Source organism: Mycteria americana, chromosome Z, assembly GCF_035582795.1.
Source record: "Mycteria americana isolate JAX WOST 10 ecotype Jacksonville Zoo and Gardens chromosome Z, USCA_MyAme_1.0, whole genome shotgun sequence".
Taxonomy (NCBI): domain Eukaryota; kingdom Metazoa; phylum Chordata; class Aves; order Ciconiiformes; family Ciconiidae; genus Mycteria; species Mycteria americana.
The window spans coordinates 9025089-9047296 of NC_134396.1; the positions used below are offsets into that span (position 1 = coordinate 9025089).

General features: G+C 41.2%; 1 protein-coding gene across 5 annotated transcripts in view; it reads left to right on the forward strand.

Annotated features, from left to right (window-relative positions):
• Positions 1 to 22208, forward strand: part of GHR (growth hormone receptor) — a 134010-nt gene that overhangs the window by 43269 nt on the left and 68533 nt on the right. For 3 of the 5 annotated variants that reach the window (XM_075488332.1, XM_075488331.1, XM_075488333.1), the window contains exons 2-3: positions 3004 to 3088; positions 18912 to 18991. In XM_075488332.1, the coding sequence (XP_075344447.1) occupies positions 18922 to 18991 (70 nt within the window). In that variant the 5' untranslated portion in view covers positions 3004 to 3088; positions 18912 to 18921. The remainder of the gene's footprint in view (positions 1 to 3003; positions 3089 to 18911; positions 18992 to 22208) is intronic. The other 2 variants (XM_075488334.1, XM_075488328.1) reach the window with 1 other exon arrangement.

Consider the following 22208-nt stretch of genomic DNA (forward strand, 5'->3'; position numbering starts at 1 on the left):
AACTTTTCAGTTCCATATCTAAACATACAGAATCATGCAGTCAAAGGATCGTTGAGGTTGGAAGGGAGATCATCTAGTCCAACCCTCATGCTCAGAGTGGTGTTTCATTAATGCAGTTGCCCTGGGCCATGTCCAGCTGGATTTTGACTATCTCCAGACTCCACAAGCTCTCTAAGCAGCCTGTTCTACTGTTTGATCACCTCTTCAGTGAAAAAGGTCATTAATGAAAATATTAAACAGTATTTACCCTTGGGCTGTTTCACTAGTGACTAGCCCTCAGCTGGACTTTGTGCCACTGATTGAAACGCTTTGAGCCGGGCATTTCGGCCAGTTTTCAGTCCACTTCACTTTCCACTTACCTAGTTTGTACTTCATCAATTGGCAATTAAGATTTTACATGGGACAGTATCAAAAGCCTTTCTAACTTTTTTTTCAGCACTAGGCCTTTGCTTAGATGTTCTTTTGAAGACCAAAGGATCTTTTGGCACAGTTGGGTCCATCTCATCTTCTCCCGTTTATTATTTTTTGGTAGGTTAGCATGGGATGTACTGGGGAGATACAATGGGCACAGATCCGAATCAAGGGAGTGATGAGTCTGAGTCTGTTTCTTAGTTTGTGAAGCAAACTACTCCTGAGTGGACCCTATCTTAACTCAGTCCTGCAATCCTTTCGTTTGCCACATGGGTCAGAATAATCAAATGTGTTTCTGAGAAAATATGTGCCTCTGAAGAAGCCTCACCTGTATAGTTTATTCACACAGATCTATGTTCTCCTTTTGCTGAAGTTGCAGTTTTTCCAAGAATCGTTTAAAAGGTGGCTGCTTGCCATTTAAACATCTAGCTTGCTACCTCATGTGCAGTAGTGCCTCTTTTTCACACGTAATGAAGTGTCAGAGCCAAGTGCAAATATAGCTGTCTTCCTGCTTGCGTGGCTTGTTCTAAATTGCAACATTGCAATAAACAATGTCACTGCATGCAGTCTTTGTGCTATCGCCACTTGCTACCAAGAGTGAAACAAAATGTTCTGAGTACAATTAGGTAATCAGAAGTTAGGACATTTCCCTTTTGGCGCCCATAAAATAGCTAAGCAATCTTTCTGCTGTTGAGCAGCATTTCAAAATACTTTGGAAAGACTACTGGAGTAATTTTCCCTGTCCTGTTGTAGTAGGATTCTAACTTTGTCACATGGAGATCATTTCCACTTGCTAATACCCTACCAAGTGTTTTGGAAGAGGAATTTGTCAGTAGTCCTTGGTAGCTCGCTTCAGTCAACAGCTGCCTTAGACTTTACAACTTTGCTTCAGTCTAAGCTGGCCCTTTATTTTTGGAAAAGAGAGTTGTGGCTCACTGGTCAATTATTCTCTGTGAAATTAAGAGTTCTTTTGAAAATCAGCAATTAAAACAATGTAAGACTCCTTATAGAATTATATATAAATGGGACACACAATCAGTTATTCTCAGCCTGATGAAATGTGAGCAGGCTCTTTCTGAAAAGTGGGATATTAGAACTTGGCTGTGCACATTATGGGGTAGATTAGGGAGAGACTTACCACGTATGGACCTGTCTAGTCCTCTAGTTTCATCATGTGAACCAGGAGAGAACCCTGCTTACAGGTTTTACTCCAGCTAAGCACACACAGGATGATTTATTTTAAACTTGATTGCTATTGCATATTATTCTTGCTTTTGCATGGAAGATGCCTTCTGTTGTTTTCAAATATCTGTTTAATTTTTCTCTGTTCAGTTCAAGGATTTTCTCTTTTGGTAGTTGGGGGCAGGGGGTTGGTTTGTCTTCTTTTTTTTTAATATAAATACAGAGGTGACACTTAGCCTTTTACACATTGCACTGAAGAAGGCTTCCTGAGAAATATGATGACATTTTCACTCACAATCACATTTTGCTTTCAATTATTTGTTGTTTAGGGATCTATCCATATATTAAAATGATACACATAAAAGGAAGAAAATTCTGTGGGTACAAATCAAGATTCCTGTTGCAGTGTCTTAAGCTAGCACTAGTACTCAGTCAAGAAAAACTCTCTTTCAAAATATTACTTTCTTCTTGTTAAGGCTAGGGCAATGTGGCCCTAGTCACTCAGTCTGAATGTGTACAGCATTTCTTTAGATGTTATTTGTGGGTTTTTGCAGACTGCTTTCTTTTCCTGGTTATTCAAAGAGCCCAATACTGTGAAATCCGGTTGTCTTTTCATAGTCCCACCCGCTAGAAACCAAATTATTATGAATTATTCAATTAATATGGGCACCATGGCTGACTTAAAATGCTTGAAAAAGCTGACTTGCATCCTTGGGAAGAAATAACCTTCCATGTTGAATTAATGTTATTTTTATTTAAATATAGAAGTACTACTAATTCAAAACCATTTTAGATGCTGCTGCTGTGCCAAATATCATGGGAGTGATAATGCGCTTAGGAATTCTGAACATAACAAATGACGTACTTCTTTTTTTTTAACAGCATGCCATCTTCCTGAGACTTACACGCTGTCCTTTTAGAGAAAAAGGAAATGTTACTTTCTTAAAATTACCAGTTTATAAGTTACTGTACTGTAATTTATTGTCTAAAGCAGTAGTAGTGAGATGCTGCTCATCCACACCCTCTTCTTGGCGATTCGCAGTTTACTTCCAGTCCAGCTGATTTCCACCGTGGATGTGCATTGATCAGTCGCCCTGGCTTCTCTTTGCCATTTAAATCCGCGTTCGTGCGTTCTAATGTCAAGGTTAGCGTGGGATCCTGCGGCTTGGCAAGCCCCCCGCCACAGAAGGGGTTTCAGGCAGCTGCTGCTGTTTGAGTGAGCAGCCCAGGTGCCCGCGCAGGGCCGTTGTGCGGAGCGCCCGGCTGGTGGCCTTCCCCGGGGTGGCCTTCCCCGAGGGACGGCGGTGCCAGGACGCCCGTTCGGGCTTTGTTATGTCGCCTTCCCGCCGCCGGTGACGTTTGCTGTTCCAGAACTCATCTCTCGTCTCTCTTTCCCCTGATTTTGCGTAGGTGCTGGGATGGCTGGAGAAGGTCACAATTTGCAGTTGAGCTGAGGGAGGTGTGAAGCATCATCCGTCCCCTGCTGACATTTGAGGTAGTGTGATAACTTTTATCTTACCTGCAAGTGACTTTATTATGAGTGTTGGCTAAGCAGAGCCATCAGTAGCATCCTGTAGCGCTCTAGAGATAATCCTCACAGATCCCATGATCCGTTCCTACAGAAGGTGATCATGCTAAAATGCAGTATACAGAATTCTGATTGGGATCCAATCATCGTATTTTATTACCCCAAACAATGGAGATATTTGAATCAAGGCTGTCAAATTCAGTCCCGATGTAAACTGATGGCTTCAAGCCCATTTCTACCAGTCTGTCATAGCCAGCATTTGAGACAAAGGGCTTGGTAACTGGTAGAAGTGCTTAAAAGCCATTTTTCCTTGTCAGAGAAGAATTATTATAGTGTATTTTAATGAACCATTTCTCATTTATAATGTTATTGAAAGTATTAATTGCCTGACTTTTTAAATGCACAATATTGAAACAAATGGAGAAAAAAAATCTGTGTTTTTCCGGGGAGAGAGAACGTGAAAATGCATATCAGAACATTGTACATAACAAATCCTGGTTTACGTGACACTTAAATGACACCTAGTTTGAATGTATGTATTGGGTCTAATTCATATCTGGAGTATATTACTGAAAGCTTAATCAGATTACAGTGGGGTAAATTTGAATCAAACATCACAGAAATACACTGTGGTATAAGGGATTCAGACCTATGATTGCTCATGCCATGGAACTGGAAAGCTGTTACCTGGTGTTAAATGACTGCAAGAGACTTTACAGCTGCTATTTGTATACTATAGCAGTTTTATGATCATTAACTGGCTATCCCTGTCTAAGTGTACACAAATGTAACGTCATTAAATAGAAGAGAAATTCTAGAGACTTTTTGCTGTGGTTGTGATAACAATAGATAAAACTTGCCACCCTATGTCCATGTTTTTAACGTTTCTGAAACCAGATGGTGGAACTCTAGATGCATTCATTGCACCATAGATCTCTGCTTGGGAGACTTGTCTAAGGATATACCAATTCCACTAAGAAAATAGGAAGGTCAGAATAGTGAAAAGTTACTTGTAAAAACGCTTGTAAAGTAGGTGTAACTTAGAGTCATTGGGGACCTCCTCAACCAAAGCCTTCTTTGTTGTGGTTGCCGTGCCTTCTCATACAGAGTTAAGCACACCTGAAAAACAATTTATGAATGACTTCTCCCATTTTATAGCTGAAGCATGGCAGCACAACCATACAGAAAGGTGCTTCTGTGCTCTGTTTTCCTGGCTTTCTGTGCCCAGCAAGCCGGTCGCTCCCTAGCTAAGCTGTCTGTTCACGATCCCGCTGCGAGCAGCAGTGCAAGAAGCGTGCCCAGCGCTGGGAGCACACAGCTGGGACGCGGGGTCTGGCCTCGCTTCTGAGCTCCGCCGCGGGCTCGCTCAGGGGTTCTGCCACGCTCTGTAACCTTGTGTTTCAGTTTCCTATTTGTAAATGAAGGCTAATAATTTTAACTTCCAGAAGGGACCAAAGTACCGTGATCCTTAGGAAATCCTGTTACTCACGCAGTACCTGTCATATTTGATGCGATACTGACGCTGTGTTACCAGGGGAGAGTTCAAACCCTTTCCATTTAAGTGTGACCCTGGGCTTGGAAATTGATGGTGGATCCCTGGGTGGTAAAAATCATTTCTGTGGTGCTTTCTCGCTTGGTATTTTCCACTAACTAGAGATAAAGAACATTTTGGCACAGGGAAGACCAACTGACTTAATCCAAGGATAACATGATCATAGGGGAGGGGAGATTATGCGGACCAGATATCTTGAAAATGACATGTCTGTAACTTATATTACCTATGCCAAGTTAGTTTTAGATTAAGAACTGGAAATGTGATAACTGTCCCTATGCAGATCAGTTAATGGCTTAGCCTTCATATATTTGCCTTTCAGTACATGTTTGGCAATACCAGCCCCAGACTCAGTCATCTGGGGGCAAGTTTACTGTTCAGCTCTTCTGTGAAATTGAGACTTTTAATGCATTATGCACAGTGGGAAATGTTCATCTGCACATTTTCTAAGCTGCGATTAATAAAGTGTTCTACTCTGAATGAGGTTTTTGTTTATCCTAAATGAATGTGTCACATTCTTTCCTTAAAAATTAAACAGATGCCTTGTTATTTCAAGTCCGGGATACTGAAAGTGACCCATAGATGTGGCAAGAGTAATTTGTGCCTCATTGACATTTACAATCCCAATGGAAGATAACACGAGGCACAGCTTTAAATAGATTTTGACAGTGCTGGTAGTTCTGCTGAATATGCTGGAAAAAAATTTAATATCTGGCCAAAAGTAGCAGAGTTGTTTGTAAAATAGCTGCTGTAAGATATTCCAGTAACTGGAATTTCTTTTAGCTATTAACGCTTACCCAGCTACCAGGTCAGCACACCTCTCTGTCCTTTAAATGAAGCTCTACTAAGTTGCTTGCTGTGGAATACAACATACAGAGTACAGAAACCATTTGTGGTTCTGTGAGAGCCTGAGAAAAGCTAAGAGTACAGAAATGAAATTGACTGTTCCTCCACATCTGGAAAAAACTTACAGGAATACGGGGCTTCTCCTTTTGAACAGCCTTTTAAGTTCAGGGAAGGACTTGCCTACACTGAAAATGTCAATAATACAATAAATGTATTCATTGTTTTAATACCAATATGCTGTAACATGAGAGTTTTAATGAGAATCAAAACCTACTTAAAGAATCCAATTTTCGTTAAAGAAATGCTAGTCCTCTTTTTCAGATGTTTCTCTGTAAAGCTATACCACCACGTCTAATAATTTGTGCTACAGCTCCTAGTAACAGCTGCCTGTTACCATATCAGATGACTTTCAGCCACACCGGTAAATTAAATGTACTACTCCCATCAGGATAAATTCTTCTTGAAAAAAATAGCTTTTGGCTTGTTTGAAATAAGATAGTTGCTTAAAAAATCACACACTGCATTATACAAGTTTCCTAACATTTCTGTAGTATGATACTTCAACTTTTCAGGCTCAAAACTGTTGTCTGGATTCTTTATCAAACATGTATGTAAGTATATCTAGCAGTATCTGTAGCAAGGTCTAGAACAAGTATCTATATCAAAGGAATGCATATATTGTAATTGAGACTTAAAATCCTAAAAAAACCCCTTTCCTCTAATATGGAACAAAAAGACACAGGGAATTTAAAACACAACTGCAAGCTCTACATTTTGAGGACTTTCCTACTCTGTAAGGGTACAGCTGTTGGGTACCTCCCTACCAGCTGAGCTGTTCAGGAGAAACCGGGCTGAGCCATGTTATGTGCTTTTTCTGTGACTTTTGTATGTCTACCATAGAGCATGTCTGAGACTGGAAGAAAGCCTGCTCTCCTAGGGAGATAAAAACTCAATTCCAGGCCAGCCAAAACCAGACCCTTCTAGCCAAGAAACTAATTTATAGACCACCGAGTAATCCTGCAATTAATTGTTCTCTGCAGCCCATAGAACAGCTGGCATCTGGATTCACTTTCTACGCTATGAAAGGACTACAGACTTTGAGGGGCCTGGGGTTTTTTTATGTGTGATTAACAACCCTGTATCAATTTATATTCAGATCTAACTGGTTGGTAAGCTGTCAAAAATCTTTGCAGACTATCACTTTTAAAATCTCTGAAAGCAGCAATAGAAAAATATCTTCCTTGAATGCACTATACAGAGTCATTATTCTTTTTAGTGTATGAGTCCTGTTACCAGTGAGACTGTTATCAAGCCTGATTGCTGAAGAAAAATTCGTATGCAATAAGTGAACTAAAAATCAAGACTAATTTATGCATGAGGGCAATTCAAAACTCAAAGCTCCGTCTGCTGTGATATTCCACAGTTTTAGTACTGTTGGGAAAATTATAATCTGTGCAGAAGTGATTTATCTAATGCTGCTGTACACTTTGTAGTAGAACCTAAGAGCAGTCAGTCTCATCATGCTTATTGTGAACATGGTTGCTTACACAGGATTCAAGTGTGATTGGTAAGCGTCATACATATTTTAGGAGCAGATGGTATCATCGTTAATTACTTCTTAAAATAAAAAAAGAAAAAAGATTTTTTTATATGGTAAGGTTTTTCTAAAAATGCAAGCCTGTTATCTCTCCAAAAATAAAGTTCCCTGTGATATTAAAGTTATTCATCGTAAAAACCACAAAAAGGAACAGTCATACTCTTTCCCTTCTATGCCGACAGTTTCCACACATGGTCACACGGGTGAGACTAAAAAGACTGCAGTTTAGTCCACAGGGCCCAGTGTTGAGTTGGATGATTACTGATGTGCTGATTAAAGGGAGAGAGCCAGTTGCTAAGACTTGCTGACAGGCTCCTATGCAAGCAGCCTTGTTCCCTATTTCAGTATAAAAATGGGTACTGAGGCAAGACAGCAGTCAGGCTTCAGGGGAGTTGGGTATCCTGCTAGACCAGGAGAGCCCCCAGCAGGGTTTTACAGAACTCTCTGTGGCTACAGTGCAATGTCCTTCCCTTTCGTCTGCTCGGTTTTATTGTACGGTGCATCTAACGTAAGTCCTGAGATCTAGCTTGGTATGGGATTTATTTTTGTGAATAGCTCTCACAAAAAGGGTTTGAGTCTGAGCAATGCTTGTGGTAGTGGTGGGTGAAGGCTCAGGCTCTCAGCTGCTCCGCAGGGCAGGTATCTTGTGAATTTTGTCTGTAAACATCTATTTCCTCATGGTCCTGTGTAGAATAACAATAATAGCAATGGAGAAATGTGAATACACTAGTCTGTTTTAATAAAAAACAGTTGAATCTGCTCTGAAGTTGCACTTTCTTAATCAGATAGTTGGTAACGTGATGGCGTTCCTGCAGTGGTCTTAGCATCAGTGGAGGTGGACACGCTCTCCGTCGGCCAGCCAGCCAGCCAGCCTTGCACTGAGCAGCTGTGTTGCTTGTAGCACCCATTGCAGAGTATCCCATTTGATCAATTCAGAGTTCGTGGATTTTATCTGTGATGTCTGAAAGCAAAGGCTGCAATGCAGAGCTGTGATTGGTTTAGTCTCTGACATTTTAGGAGTGGTAAATATGGAGGGAGAGGTTTACATCCACTACACTGGGGTTACCGTAGCTAAAGAGCATGGTTCGTTCCTGTTGTTTGTAAAACAGAGCTATACACTTACTAAGAAGGTTTTGCTAGTTGCTTGAGTGTTTCAGATGAGCTGGTCTTTCTCTGAATTGCAGTTCTTTCTCTCTTAATGCAAACTATTAGTTTGTTGGTTTGGGGGCTTTTTAATACACTAGAGCTTCATTTTGTGATGCTAAGATGGCTGGCAGTAAATCCACAAGACTCTGTGATGTTCTGTGGTAGGTAAGACACTGGAGAGGGTTGCAGTCCATGCCTTTTTCTGCTGCTGGGCTGTGGTGTAAATGCAGGCAAGCTGCTCCTCTTCCCAGTGTCTCCATTTCCCTGTCTGTAACATGGATAATGCCACTGACCCCCACTGCAGACTGCTTCAGGATTTGCTGATGGAAAACATTGTCTGACAGCATTAAAAGAACTCTTCAGAAACAGAATTGGCAAATTACCTTTGAAATTAATATGGCTGTTTCTGTTGCTTATTTTGCAGACACTTCTTAATTTCTTTGTTGGTAGAGTTTTCTTAGAGGAAATGTTGGGCAGTGGGACTAAGCTCTTTCAGTTTCCAGTCTGAATGTCTAATTGCAACCTGTCATCTCCCTTTACCTTGCTTATTCCAGAAGATAGCCTTCCTTGTAGCGCTATGCTAGCTGCAGGTGCCCACTTGGAAGATTAACTGGGCGATTTTCATCTTCAGGAAACTAGTAACTGTTCAATAGGTCACTAGCTCTAGATATTACCAGGCATGGCTGCTCAGTTTATTCTCCTTAAAAGTCAGGCTGGCTTGATCACCCACTGTGCAATCCACTTGTCTCCACTTCCTTAATAATCTCTCATCCCCAACCCGATCTCCAAGCCTGTCCTGGGTCCCGCGTCCCATACCCTCTGACCTCTCCAATGTGGGGAAAAAGGCTTTCCTTAAGGCTTCCCATTGTTCTTCCTCATCAGATCTTTTTTCTTCCACCCTGCGCTCACCTGCCTCATGGGGTGGAGCTTCCCTCTCACGGGCATACAAATAATCAGCTGAATACCAGTAAAGTTACACCTTCACATGTCAGCAAAACGCCAATATACGTGTGTGCATATGTGTGTTCAGTGTGTGCAAGCACATGCATGCAAACCAAACCCCACTTCTGTTCCTTCCTTGTGAAGAATTGTTTCAGGACCTGTGATAACTGAAATGGCTAAAATAATGCCATGATACGATTCAAAATGTGATCTGGAAGAAAAGTTGCTTGAAGTCCTTAAAAAATAAAGCTGTGTACCCAGTATATATATTACATTGATGTTGAATAAATTCATTTAGTGAAATGAGCTGATTTGTCTCCCTGTATTTGGAAATACTGGACATGCTAACCTTGGAAAAATCTCGAATTAAAACAATAACTTAACAGCATCCCTCCTATGGCTCTTGGCTTAGAAGGTGTCATCAACAGCTGTATCATAAAAATGTGTATCAGAAGTGATTAGTTCAGTATAAAGGTTCTAGAGATCCTGTTTGGATGGTATGTAAAAATGCTGATGTGTTTTTTAAGCCACTTTGGTAAGTGTGGACATAGTCTATTTTTGTATGTGAGATGCTTCATCAAAATATACTTTAAACTTAAAAGTTGGGTATTTTAATTTCCAGATCTTAACAATGCAAGTGGAGGGAGAAGTTAACTGACTTTTTAAGATTTTATGAAAGGTTTGAACAGAGATCAGCTTTTCTTTACAAGTTATTACTTGCCTCATAAAAGCTTGTTTTGGCAATGTTGCATTTAAAAATAGTGAATAATCTTCTCCCCTTGAAGGTCTCATTCAGTATCTGTTTCAATTTTATACTGATTTACAGAATTAAGGATCTAGCTCAAAATCTTTGTATATGGCTATACAAAGTGGTTTATGCAGTTGTTGAATGCAGTATGCTACCTTTTGGAGGTGTCCACAGTTTATATATTCAGATTTGTATGGACTTAAAGCACAAATCAGCAGAGAATAGGGCCAAGGGACAATGCTGGTATGATCTTACAGAGGACACATCGAAAGCAGTTGCAATCATATTGTTTCTCATTAACAGAGAATGTCTTAAACAGAGAATTTTACTTGCAATTAGTTTGAAAAACAGCCGTGTTGAACAGATGCACTCATATGCTAACTCTACATCAGTTTAAACGAGATTTAAAGTTAGCTTCAATCTGTAAATTACAGATGCAAATTAAATCAATATAAATCATATGTTAAACTGATATGAACTTCAGGACATACAAAATTGCACCAATTTAAAATGCACTGTTTACTGTTACACCTTCTGTCAAGCTGACTAATGTTCGTATGTTGACCAAGTGATAGTAAATACATGAGTACTTGGAGTCATGAGTGGCCATCCAGAAATGCTGCTCAAGTGCTTTGTCTGTCATTTACCAGCTTTCACCTAATCTGCTATTTAAGCTAATTACTTCCTAAATGACATACAGGCTTTGTTATGTAGTCTTTAATCTGATTAGGAGCACATGAATAATTTAGCATGCGATTAAACCATGCAATTAATTTGTCCCATCGTAATGGACTGTTAAGTAGTTCCATTAGTCTAGGATAAATACCAGGTCTTGAACTTAAATTTTACGGCATCCTGAAGATGTTTTTCCTGGAAGAAATGTTTTTTATATGTAAATACTATTTACAATGAAAACCCTGCTCCCCCTGATTTCCTGAAACTGCTCTTTGAGGTCTGAAAGGCAGGTTTGGGTTCAAGGTGATCAGAAGAAATTGAGGATGCTTTGTTCAAAAATGCTGGGCTATAACCAAACCCTGTTTCACCTGAGGTCAGCAGGAGGTCAAAATTTCATCATTTTGAAATTTCACGAAATCAGGGGGAGCAGGGTTTTAATGTTACAGAAAAGCTCCAAGAGATCAGATGCAGATTTATTTATAATGTTTGCTGAAACCTAACTGACTATGTTTGCCCATGTACTAGGTAGTATGCTTTTTAATTCGAGTGATACACAGATACTAGCACACAGGAGAAGGCTTGCAAAGAAAATGCCAACTGGAACAGTGGAACTGGCCTGCTGTGCAGTGGCGATCCAGCAGTACATATAAGAAGGTTATTTAACATTAAGCATGTGAATAATCTTGTTTGTTTTCCCTCATGTTCCAGCCTAAACTCCCAGTAATGTCACATAGGTTGCTTTCTACTGCGATTCCTGTGCTTCATCATTTCTTCATCATTTCTGTGAGGTTCTGAGTGCTCTGGCTGTGCTAGGGGAATTACTTAGCCATGTTCTCATGTTAAATATATAACCTTGCCTGCTTAAAATGAGATGTCTTTCTTTAACTGCTTTGCTGGATTGGGGCCACACTACTGAGTCCTGATGGGATTTAAACTTTAATGCTAGCCAGACACTGGAGAGTTTCTTTTTTTTTTTTTTTTTTTTTTGTTACACTGGCACAGAAATGTTTTACAGCACTGGAAATATCATTTAATCTCTTTATGTAAAGTGTGAATAATTATCTCGGTGAAAGGTTTTTCTTTGAGTAAAACCACTTTTTTTTAGTACAGATTACAAGGGGGTTGGTTCTAGATACAGACTCAGACATTTCTTTTTCCTTTCTTGTCATGATATTTGACATTAATTTGATGCATTATACTTCTTCAAACAAAATGGAATATAATTTTTGCTCATATAGAGAAGTTATCTCACTTTTCTTTGCAATTGATTGTACAAATAACAAAGCAAAGAGCTGAATTTTGTCTTTTGGTTGACTCATCTAAGTATTAATAATAATTAAAAAAAAAAAAAAGAAGAAAAAACCTAGGCAAAATTACCACTGTCGTTGAGAGAAGTGTTTATAGCCTGAAAAAATTACCACTCTCATAAGCAGGCCTGGATCCTCTTCCTTAATGATACAAGTACATGTTAAGCTGAGTATCAGCTCAGCAATTCACATCTGCACGATAGCAGCTAAATGTTGCAATTTCTTTCAGCTGAGATGCATCTGTTTTGCTGCTTTGATGTGTTTTGAGGGCTGAAAGGCAAACAAAGCAATTAAGTCTTTTCCAAGATCAAAATTTTCTATTTATGGACTAGACAGGAATTTAAGATTATACCTTCAATTCTCTTTTAGCAATTGTCTTCCGACGGAGATGATCTACTAGTCTTATAGCTAAGATCCTCCCTCTGTGTACCTAGTCCATTAGGTTATGGCTGTCAAAGCATAGCAGATTTTATTGTAGATAAAGAATTGATACACCATATGCCACAGCCATCCTTGGACTTCCTAGCCCAGTTCTTGGAGTATGACTTTATAGCTGGATTAGCCTAGAACAGCTTTCAGTACAAGCCCAGAGCAATGTCCAAACTCTGGATTCACTGAAGGGTTCCTTAACCATATCTAAGAGCTGGTAACCATTTGGCCTGTTGCCAGTTTAAATGCAGTTTAAATCAGAGTAATTAGCTGACAAATCTGTCTATGGGAAAAAGAAATCAGCTCTGGTAAAAGTATTGAACGTGTCTATTACAATGGAGATACAAATAAATTTGGTGTTAAAATGAAGCTTTCATATAGTCTCTATTCCAAAATTAAAAGTTTGTTTAGGAGAAAAAAACAATCAGTTTTTCTAAATCCAAAGTAAGCAATTATTTTAATAGATTCCATTTTCAATTTTAATACTTAAAACCATTATAAATTATTTAGCTTACATAGAGCTCTAATTAATAATATAAAATTGCCTCTGTTCCATAGTTTTAGTTTGTCATAATGATGTACCTTTTAATAATCCTCAAATTTGCATCAAACCATGCATAATAAATGCAGCTTCATGCCAGAGTCCTTCATTCTTTTCCAGTGGTGCTGTCTTTTGTTAGGTTTTTGGGTTTTTTTTTCCTGAAATGTGCCCTTTATGGTTTTTTTTTTTTTAAAGCAGTACATAATTTCTGCTTCTACAGTATTATGCCTTGTACTTTTCATATCCCAGATAACTGCACACACTAGGTGAATGGTGGGTTATTCCTATCAACTGTGACAATTTGTTATTTCTGTTTCTTAACACGGCTGAGCATATAGCCCTGACAAGGGTTCTATAAAAACAGGCATTCATCCAAGTGCAGCTGATGACTCAATCAAGCTGTAGTATCAGCAAGCAAGGGAAGAAGCCTTTAGGTCCATGGCAGTTGTAGATTGTGTTGGCTGGAAGGGCTGTAACTCCTTTCATCTGCAGAATGACTCTGTCCTGTCATTCAGGGGAATGAGGGTAAGCAAGCAAAGTGATTTCAGCTATGCATGATCAGCCAAACTGGTGTGAATGTTTTTACGCAAGCACAGAAAGATTTCCTCTTGGTGTCACTACTCTTGCCATGAGATAGCTTGTAAGGAATATCCGCACTGTGAAAAGTAAAGTTCCCTTCACCCAGAAAAAGTCTGTAAGGGTATGTACATATGTATATGGTAGCTGCATAAACAAGGTTCAGGACAGATCTGGAGAGCCTGGAGTTACATTCCCATCTCAGCACTTGTTCTTACTTGCTGGTGGATGTATTGGTGTGTATTCATCTGCATTGCACGCTCTTGTGCCCTTGTCTGTTTGTGATCTGATGGAATGATGAAACGTAGCAAAGTACAGAAAAGCTCCTCAGATTAATCCTTCGCTCAGTAATTTCGTGGTTTGGTTTGCAGCAGAGAGGCTACCTTTGGTTCTGGACTAGCTGCACATGTGCTGCTTTGGCAAGCAGCACTAAACTGGAGCAAGTTACAGGGGAAAAACCTCTCATATTTGGAGTACGGTGAGTTAATGGAGGTGGCAAAAGCAGAAGTTCCTTCATAGGTGAAATTTAATGGAGTGTAACGTCCTTCTCCTTCCTTCAGGTCCTTTCAGGTTCAGGAGCTATCTAAATGTAAACATCTCACTTCAAACAACAGTTTCGTGTATAAGCAAAACTCCTTATGGTTTACTCTGAGTGTTAACATTGTTACCTGACCAGAGTAGTTGCAAACCACTCAGTATGCTGTGACTAAACTATTTATTTTCTCAGGGATTTTCTTAGCCCCGTTTTGCCTGTTTATGCTGAGTATGCTCACGTCCCACTGGAGAGATGTCGTGTTTAAGTTCACTTGTGATTGACCTTACTCCAACATTGCTATAGAAAAGGGCCAAGAATTGTTTTTATCCTTTTTATAACTCCTGGCTCCCTTTCTGTACTGAAGCAATTAGCCTGAGCTGACCTCTAGCCAAATGTTCCCGTGGTCAAGTTTCAGCTGCCTTGAGGACAGTCAGCTGCTGTAATTTTTTTTTTCTGGTTTTAGCTCTCTTCATTCTTACAATCTGCTGGACTTGGGTAAGATACAGACTACTATTCCTTAGAATAGTGTATATTACAGACACTGACATTTTTTTCTGTGACTTTTATTAGTGGCATTTGTCTTTCGTATGCGTACAGGGGTAGGTGTTGGGCGGCAGATATTATTAGATTGTAAAAGGTCAGTTTTGTCCTAAAGCCGACAGAAAAGCTGTCTCTTGCTAGGTTAACGCTGCAGCCTCTGAACAATACTGTTCTTGTTGGCAGCGAGCTTGCAAGAGTGTCATAGAGGAACAGCAGTGGGTGCTTACAGGACAGATTTGTGAGAACTTTCTGCAAGGCAGTAGTTGTCTGGTGGTGGGGCAGATGACACTTCAGAGGACTCTTCTCTCAGAAATGTTATTCTGTACCACCAAAAGCAGTATCATGATGGGGCAGCTCCTGCTTTGCACCGGATATTCTCCCACGAGACCAGAGCCGTGGTGGTGTAGCTCTCCTTGGCCTCCGATACCTCTAGAAGTGGTAGTCGTACCTGCCGCCCAGCAGAGCTTTTGGTATGTGTGCTTGACGCAGAGAGGTCACGTAGTCCCTGGTGCTTCACACCTCTTGCAGAGCTCCTTTTGCGTGGGAGAGACCTTGGGTATGAGCCCTGTCCCAAGGGGTCTGGTTTTGAGCTCCGAGAAGGCGAGCACAACTTGCCCTTTCCAGAGGCTGTTGTACGAGGGGTGGAGCATGGCCCATCCCTGTTTTCAAATGAGAGCAGTTACCATTTTTGAGCTCAGTCCTGTCCATATTGGGCACGTTTAGAGTACACCAGTTGGATTTTTCTCCCACATGCAGCTTGTCTGGACGGATAACTCAAGGAAGGATCCCATGTGGATTTAGGCAGAGCAGAGACACTGTTGCTTTGCCTTGCTAAGATAGTGGCATTTGTGAGAATCCACAGAAGCAGCATCGTTTGTTTCTCTACCGCATTTTACTAGCGAAAGGGCAAGGGATTAAGCAGCAATTTTGATCACCTTTGAGGTGTAGGAGCACGAATTAATCCTGTGCCCTGTTTCAGAGAGCTAGATGCTTTAGTCAAGGTCTGTGGCTCAGCAGCGACTTTCCCAATAATTACAGAATTGCTCTTAAACTAGGTGCTGCTGGAGGGGTGGCTGTGTCCTCCCTCTACCCTGGCTGCTCACTCCCATGTCTGTGCTGCCCCAGCTCTGCTCCCAGGGTGCATCTTTGTGGAGTCTTGATAAACCCGGTCAGCAAACAGGTTGATTACAATAAATGTTTATGGATTAATTTTAACTGGAACAATTTCCGGACAGAGTTCACTGCGTGCAGGTATGTAAACAAGTCTGCCAGTGCAAGAGGAAGAGCAGTACTGGAATGGGATTGTTTTCATCTGCAGCAGCAAGACCTTGTTGAAGTTCAACGTGATTGTTGACCTCTGGGATGTGTTTCCAGGCTCCTGGGTTGGTGCTCCGGCTGTCAAACCACTCTTGCTGGGAGGAAGCTGAGATGGCTGCTGGTCACAGCGCAGGGATGGAGGGGATAGCCATGCTGTGACAGCTGCACGTGGAGGCTGATCCTGGTCCCACCACGGAGTTGTTTGGTGCGGTTATGAAAAACAAAACGGTGTTCACAGATGTGCTCTGAATGACGGACCCTGTTGATGACACTTGTTCTCACAGGAGAACTCTTGTGAGGGTTGGGGCTTTTCTTGTGGCTGTTGTTAGGCAGGAAGAAGTAGGAAATCTTGGAGAAGAGTGGTAGGAAGATCAGCAGAGACTGGTGGACATGGGAGAACAGGGAAGTGTGAATATGGAGGCAGCATGGGATGCCTGGCTATTGCGACAGGGAGAGAGCAGGAGGGTTGTAAATAAAGTGACATTGTGCTCAGGCCTGTGAAAGAGAAAACAAAATGTTAGGGAGAAAGTGGAAGGGCTGGGGGGTGGGGGGGGCTGTTTGACAGGGTAGAAATAGTGTAAGAGGAGAGCAATTCGCAAATACAGAGAAGCATTTTTGTAGAAGATTTATTAATAAGAAACAATAAGAATCCTTTAAGCAAGAGTGCAGATGGAGCAGAGGAACCACTGGGCTAGCTGAAAACGTAGCTAATCTCAGAGGAACCTCATGCTGTGCCAGGGTAGCTCCTCTCCGAGAGCAGGAAGATTGTTGGCCTGTGATTTGCTTTATGAACTTTTTCCCAGCCCTGTGCACTCCAGCAGCTGCAGCCTTCACTGCTCCTGGTCCTGCTCCCCAGGCTGCCTCGCTCTCACACCGCCCCAAATCCTCACTAACGCACCTCCAGCCCCACCGTACCCCTTCCTTCCTCCCTGTCCACTTGAGAATGGGGAGTCGGCTTTGGAGAGACCTGTGTCTGCTTGGCCAGGGAGAAGCCCTGCGGGGTGCCTGGCAGGTCCCCGGAGCTCCCCCAGCTCTCCTCTCCCTGCAGCTGCCCGTGCCTGCTCCGACTGGATGCAGGGTGCCCGGGTGGTGCAGCCGGGCATCCCCGCGCTGGCGCGGGTGCGGTGGGAGCTTCTCCTGGCTTGCCTTTGCAGGTCTGGGTAAGACTCTGCTAGCCTGGAGCGGTTGGAATAAATAAGTGCCTCCTGTACCGAGCCTGAAACTCGAGAATTATTGAGCAGTCGTGTTAATGAGGGTGTGAGAAATACCTTCTGATTTTCAAGTTTTGTACTGAACAGCATGAATGAGACATCTGGAGTTGGTAACAGTTTCATTTTTTTCTGTAATGTGATTCAATCTGTTCTCTTGGGGAAGAAAATTAAAGGGGGAATTATCTTTTAAATGCAGTGTTACCATAGTTTTACATACTCTGCTTGCTTGTGTTTTACAGTTTCTGACTAAATTCAAACTTTGCTAACTCTACTAAGAGACTGACTAGTTTTTGATACCCAGTTTTGACAGCATCGGTTGTTAATCGGTAACACCCACTTAGAGATTGTTACTCATTAGCGGGCTTGTTTGTTTGGACACTTGTGATTTAATCTCCTATTAGATGAAGAAAGAAAATTTCTAATTGAAAACACTCCAGTGCAAGAGTCAAGGCTTATCATACCAATTTATGGTCAAATATGAAAGCAGAGCTATTTCTGTCTCTCTCCACTGCCTCACTGAGCTGAGTTGTCAGCGTATCTTGGCAGTTTTGTGCCACAGAACAAGAAACTGCTGCCTGGCTGTTGTTTCAGCGTGCATGTTCATTTTGGTGTTCTAGCTTTGGTTTTGAAGGTCTCCACTAATCTCTGTGTTCCACTGGCATGGTTGTAAATGGTCAGGTAGTAATCCATGGAATGTATATTTTCCCCCTACTACATACGGACACCTCATGAGCTCTTGGGGGCATGGTACAATCTTGTGCAGAAGGCTGCACTGCCCGCCAAGTCCAGCGTATCCCAGCTTCTGCCCTTCCCTGTTGTTATCAGATGCTGGTGATAAAGGCAGGAGCAAAGTAGTGTCCTTCAAACAGGATCATGTGATGGGGTTGGAGGCTATGTGTGTGTGGCGCAGGTGAATTAGGGAGGAGTGTGCTTTTTGGGGAGGTTGTAAAGGCTTGTCGGGTTATGCTTGGGTTGTAAACATTTGTATGCTTGGAGGTTGTAAGGGCTTGTGTGGATGTGCTTGGGTCCACTGGCCGGTGCCTCCTCAGCTATGATGCAGGTAGAAGCTTCCAGCATGAGACAGGCTCCGTGGCAGCCCCTGAAGAGCAGCGCGGCAGAGCCAGGGCATCGAGGCAGGTGCCCAGGTCTGGGCAGGGTGCTGGTAGGGAACAGGCCAGAGAATTAGGCTGGGTTACTCTCGTTCTTCTGCCCTCTCCACTCCTGGAGTGCTGCCTGCCGCAGGCAGTGGCCGTGGGTACTAAGCCGGTGTTTCTCTGCTAACAGCTTTCTGGTGTGGGAGCTGGCTTATTAAACTGCATCACTCCTCTCAGCTTTACTGCATGTTGTCCTAGACCCTAGGGAAGGGTTATACATGGCACGCAAAGATGAATACAGCTTCAGAGGAGCGTGAGCTGGAAAGGGGGTCATCCTGTCGTTGTTCCCTGAAAGAGATACTGTTGTTTTCCTACTTTCACATTTAGCCTAGGGTAGTCATTGGGATCCCTCTCTCAAAGGCTGCTGTGGGGGCAGTGTGGCTACTCCCTGGAAGCAGGCTAGAGATGGACAATACTTGATTTTTTTCCCCCTCTATGTTAAATGAACTAGAAACCCACAAGCTAGTTCTCTTGTAAAAATAGTATTTACTGTCTGTCCTAGACTGCAAGATGATGTATGACTTTAAGAGGCAATAAACCATAAACTAAGTACGCTTCTGGTTTAAATCCAATCAGAAATTCAATAAAACTAGATAATGGTTTAAATATCATGTCATATTAGTTAGTAATATTACTTTACAAAGAAACTGTCTTATTGTCTTTTGTTATTACAGAATTAGAGGTATGGATCTTCGGCATCTGCTGTTTACTTTGGCACTGATCTGTGCAAATGACTCACTTTCTGCAAGTGATGGTAAGTTTTATGATACCTTTCTGTGTCTTTGTGTGTGTACATACATAGATAGCTTTATATAAAGAGTATTTTTATATTACATGTGTCAGGACTATGCAAGTTCCTTGATTGCAGTAATCTGGGTACATAATGTGGAATGTGAAAAATACATCAGTTAATCTTGTTGTAAAGATAGTGGATGAGATTGAGACGTGTTGCAGAAAGAAGGTGAATTTCATAGACAGCATTAGATGTGTGATGTGTAAACAGGCTGGATCAAGGTTGGTGTTAGGTAACTGGATTTTCTTTGCTCAGGTTATGAAAGAATTGTATGGGGTTAATTTTTTTATAGAAACTAGTGGGTTTTTTCCTTAACAAGTCTTTTTAGTATACTAAAATGTTTAGTATATTTTGGTGTAGTTAAGTGTAGAACTATTTGGAAGTACAGAGGAAGCATTTTAAGACTGTACACTTTGGGTCTGAGGCCAATATGAACAAGTTTCATAGGAAATACACTTAGAAATTCTTGAGTAGAGGCTATAAAAGGGATTTGAAAAGAACATGTACCCTCAATCAGCCAGCTGACTGTGGGTAGCCAGCAGAGGCCTTTTAGTGAAGAGAAGCTCTGAGTGCACAGCCTGTGATGTTCATGATTCAACAGATCTGCCCAGGGTTCACATCCACTGAATGTACTTCTGGCTTTCCACAGTTCTTCTTCCCGTTCTTACTCACCTCAGTTCTTCCATCTTCTGAACTGAATGCCAGGCTGGAAAGTACTTGGTCCAGCTGAGCTTTCCCAGATGCTTTTTCTTGTAGCAACCAGCAATGATTTAGAATCATTTCTGTATCACCCGGAGGCCTGTCCTGACTCTGGTGGGTCCTCTGGGACTGGTCTTTTACTCATTTAGAACAAAATATTCCCATTAACTCCAGTGGGAGTTTTACATTGTGTCAGACTGATCTGCTTATGTTGGTTATGATCTGCTCCTGTAAACATATGCAAGTTAACCTGGTCTGCTCTATCTTGTTCTGGCCTTTGGAGAGAGAGCAGTAACAGTTTTCCATAATTACTAATTTTATGCAAATGTGTCGCCACTTCTCCCAGAGCTGTGGAGCAGCTGCAGAAGGGTGGCTCCGTAAGCGGGTGCCCCTCCTGACCTCCTGGCCAAAATCAGTGTTAGCAGAGAAAGTCAGAGAGGGCAGTTTTGGAAAAAGTGGGGTGGAAACAGCTTCCACAACAAACTGTAAATAAACTGATAAAATTTTAATGAAAATTTTTGACATCTCTCTGTTTCTTCTTTTTTTTTCTTTAGCTCCATACTGAAGTGTTACTGAATGCAAATTACATACCTATAGAGTTGTAAGCCATGTTTCATTAGCCTTTCTAGTGTTAGTTTTAGAATATGGTACTAAACCAAAGGGCTATGGCATAGTTGCCTGTAGTCATAACTGCCCTACAGTTTAAAGGTATAATCATCCTCCTTCACCCTGCAGTTCTGTATTTTCTTGGAGTTGCATACTTGAAATTTCTAGATATCCATATTTCCAGAAGCGCTAGAGATCTCTCTAATAAGGGGTATTACTCTGTTGTTAATGGAGAAATTAAGCTGAAATAAGATATAAGAACTGGAATGATCAGTTTTCAGAGAACTCCTCCATAAAGTTGGGTTTGTTTATTAAAAAAGGGGGTTTGATAGGGAAAACACAAGTTTCTGTTTATTTACTTCCATGTGTGTGCCTCAGACGCTTGTCCTCTGTGTTATCAGGAAGAGAATCTACAAGATTCTCTTCTCCCTTGCTAGTTAAGGCTTTTTCTTTAACATTTACCAAATTTGGTTTGAGTTCCTAGTGTATCTGACCATTGAAGGTGATGAATGAATCAAGTTTCCACTTTTGTTCCCTACTTTCATTTCCTACTTGCAGCAATACTTTCATTCTGCTACCTACATAGCAGACAAATAGGCACACAATAGTGTGCCTATTTAAGAAGTGTGTAAGGAAGTGTGGGGCAGTGATGTGTTTATTTTCATATTAGAATTGGGCTGAAACAATGTGGGCCTTTATTTATTGTGTTTTGAATCCTTGTCTGTCTTCTGATTTGCTTAAAAGAAGAGGAATTTTCTGATAGGAATTTGCAGAATAAAGCTATATACTCATTTTTCCCCCCTTTGTGTACCAATCTCTTTAGTTAGACCTGTGAACTGAAATAAAATTTGCAAATTCCTCCTGGGTTCTGCTGAAATGTGGAAAGTCAGTATTTCACAGTGAAATATGATACATCTACCAGCTTCTATTCATTGCCTCATACAGAATGGTCAGTAGAACAAAAATGAATGTGTCCTGACTTGATCCTTCCCCCCCAGTGTCTGCATTTTTACAGTACATTCATTCAATAGACAAATATAATCCCTGCCCAGATGCAGTCTACAGGACCAATTGATTTCTCTCTCGAGGTTTAAGAGCACATGAGGATTTTTTGATCCTTGGCAGATGAGGTGCGGTCCAGATGTCTTAAGTTCAGTAAAACTCTGTGGTATAAATAAAACTTAACCACAAAATCATCTTTGTATGACTTCGTCTATACTGATGAAATAGTAACTTCCATGAGCTTACCTTCAGAATCAAAAAAATGAAGAACATTTTAATTGTGTTCCTGTGCTTAAATCCAAGACACAATACTAAATAGATACGTCCTGATTTGCTGCATTGTTAAAGAATTGTGTGTGTGACGGGAACAGAGCTTTGTTGTCCCAAGAATAAATTTCTAACCACTAAACTGCTTCTAATGCTGTAACACATTTATTCTGAGTAGGGGAAATGCTCAGCTGAGAAAATCAGACAAGGAAGTATAAGTTGAACAGGAATATTTGAGATAACAGCATGAGAGAACATCCATTTACCGTTCTTGCATGATTTAGGACAAAGTATTAGATGAGATCTGTTCATTAGCTGTTTTGTTCTTTTGTTTCCCCATATGAATGTGCTTGTACCTGCAGAAGTTCTTACGAGCATCCAACCCCACTCAGGTGATGAATCCTGACAATCTTACAGAGCTCTGCCCAGCACAGTCTTGCTGAGGCCTTCCTATAAACTTAATTAGGTGTGCTCTATACCTATACCATATCTGATACTTTGCCTGAGGGACTGGATCTACGGTGTCACGATTCCCTAAAAAATCCACTTCAGTAGTTGTATTTCTTCTGGCAGCACATCAAAAAATTACACGTACTTGCTAATC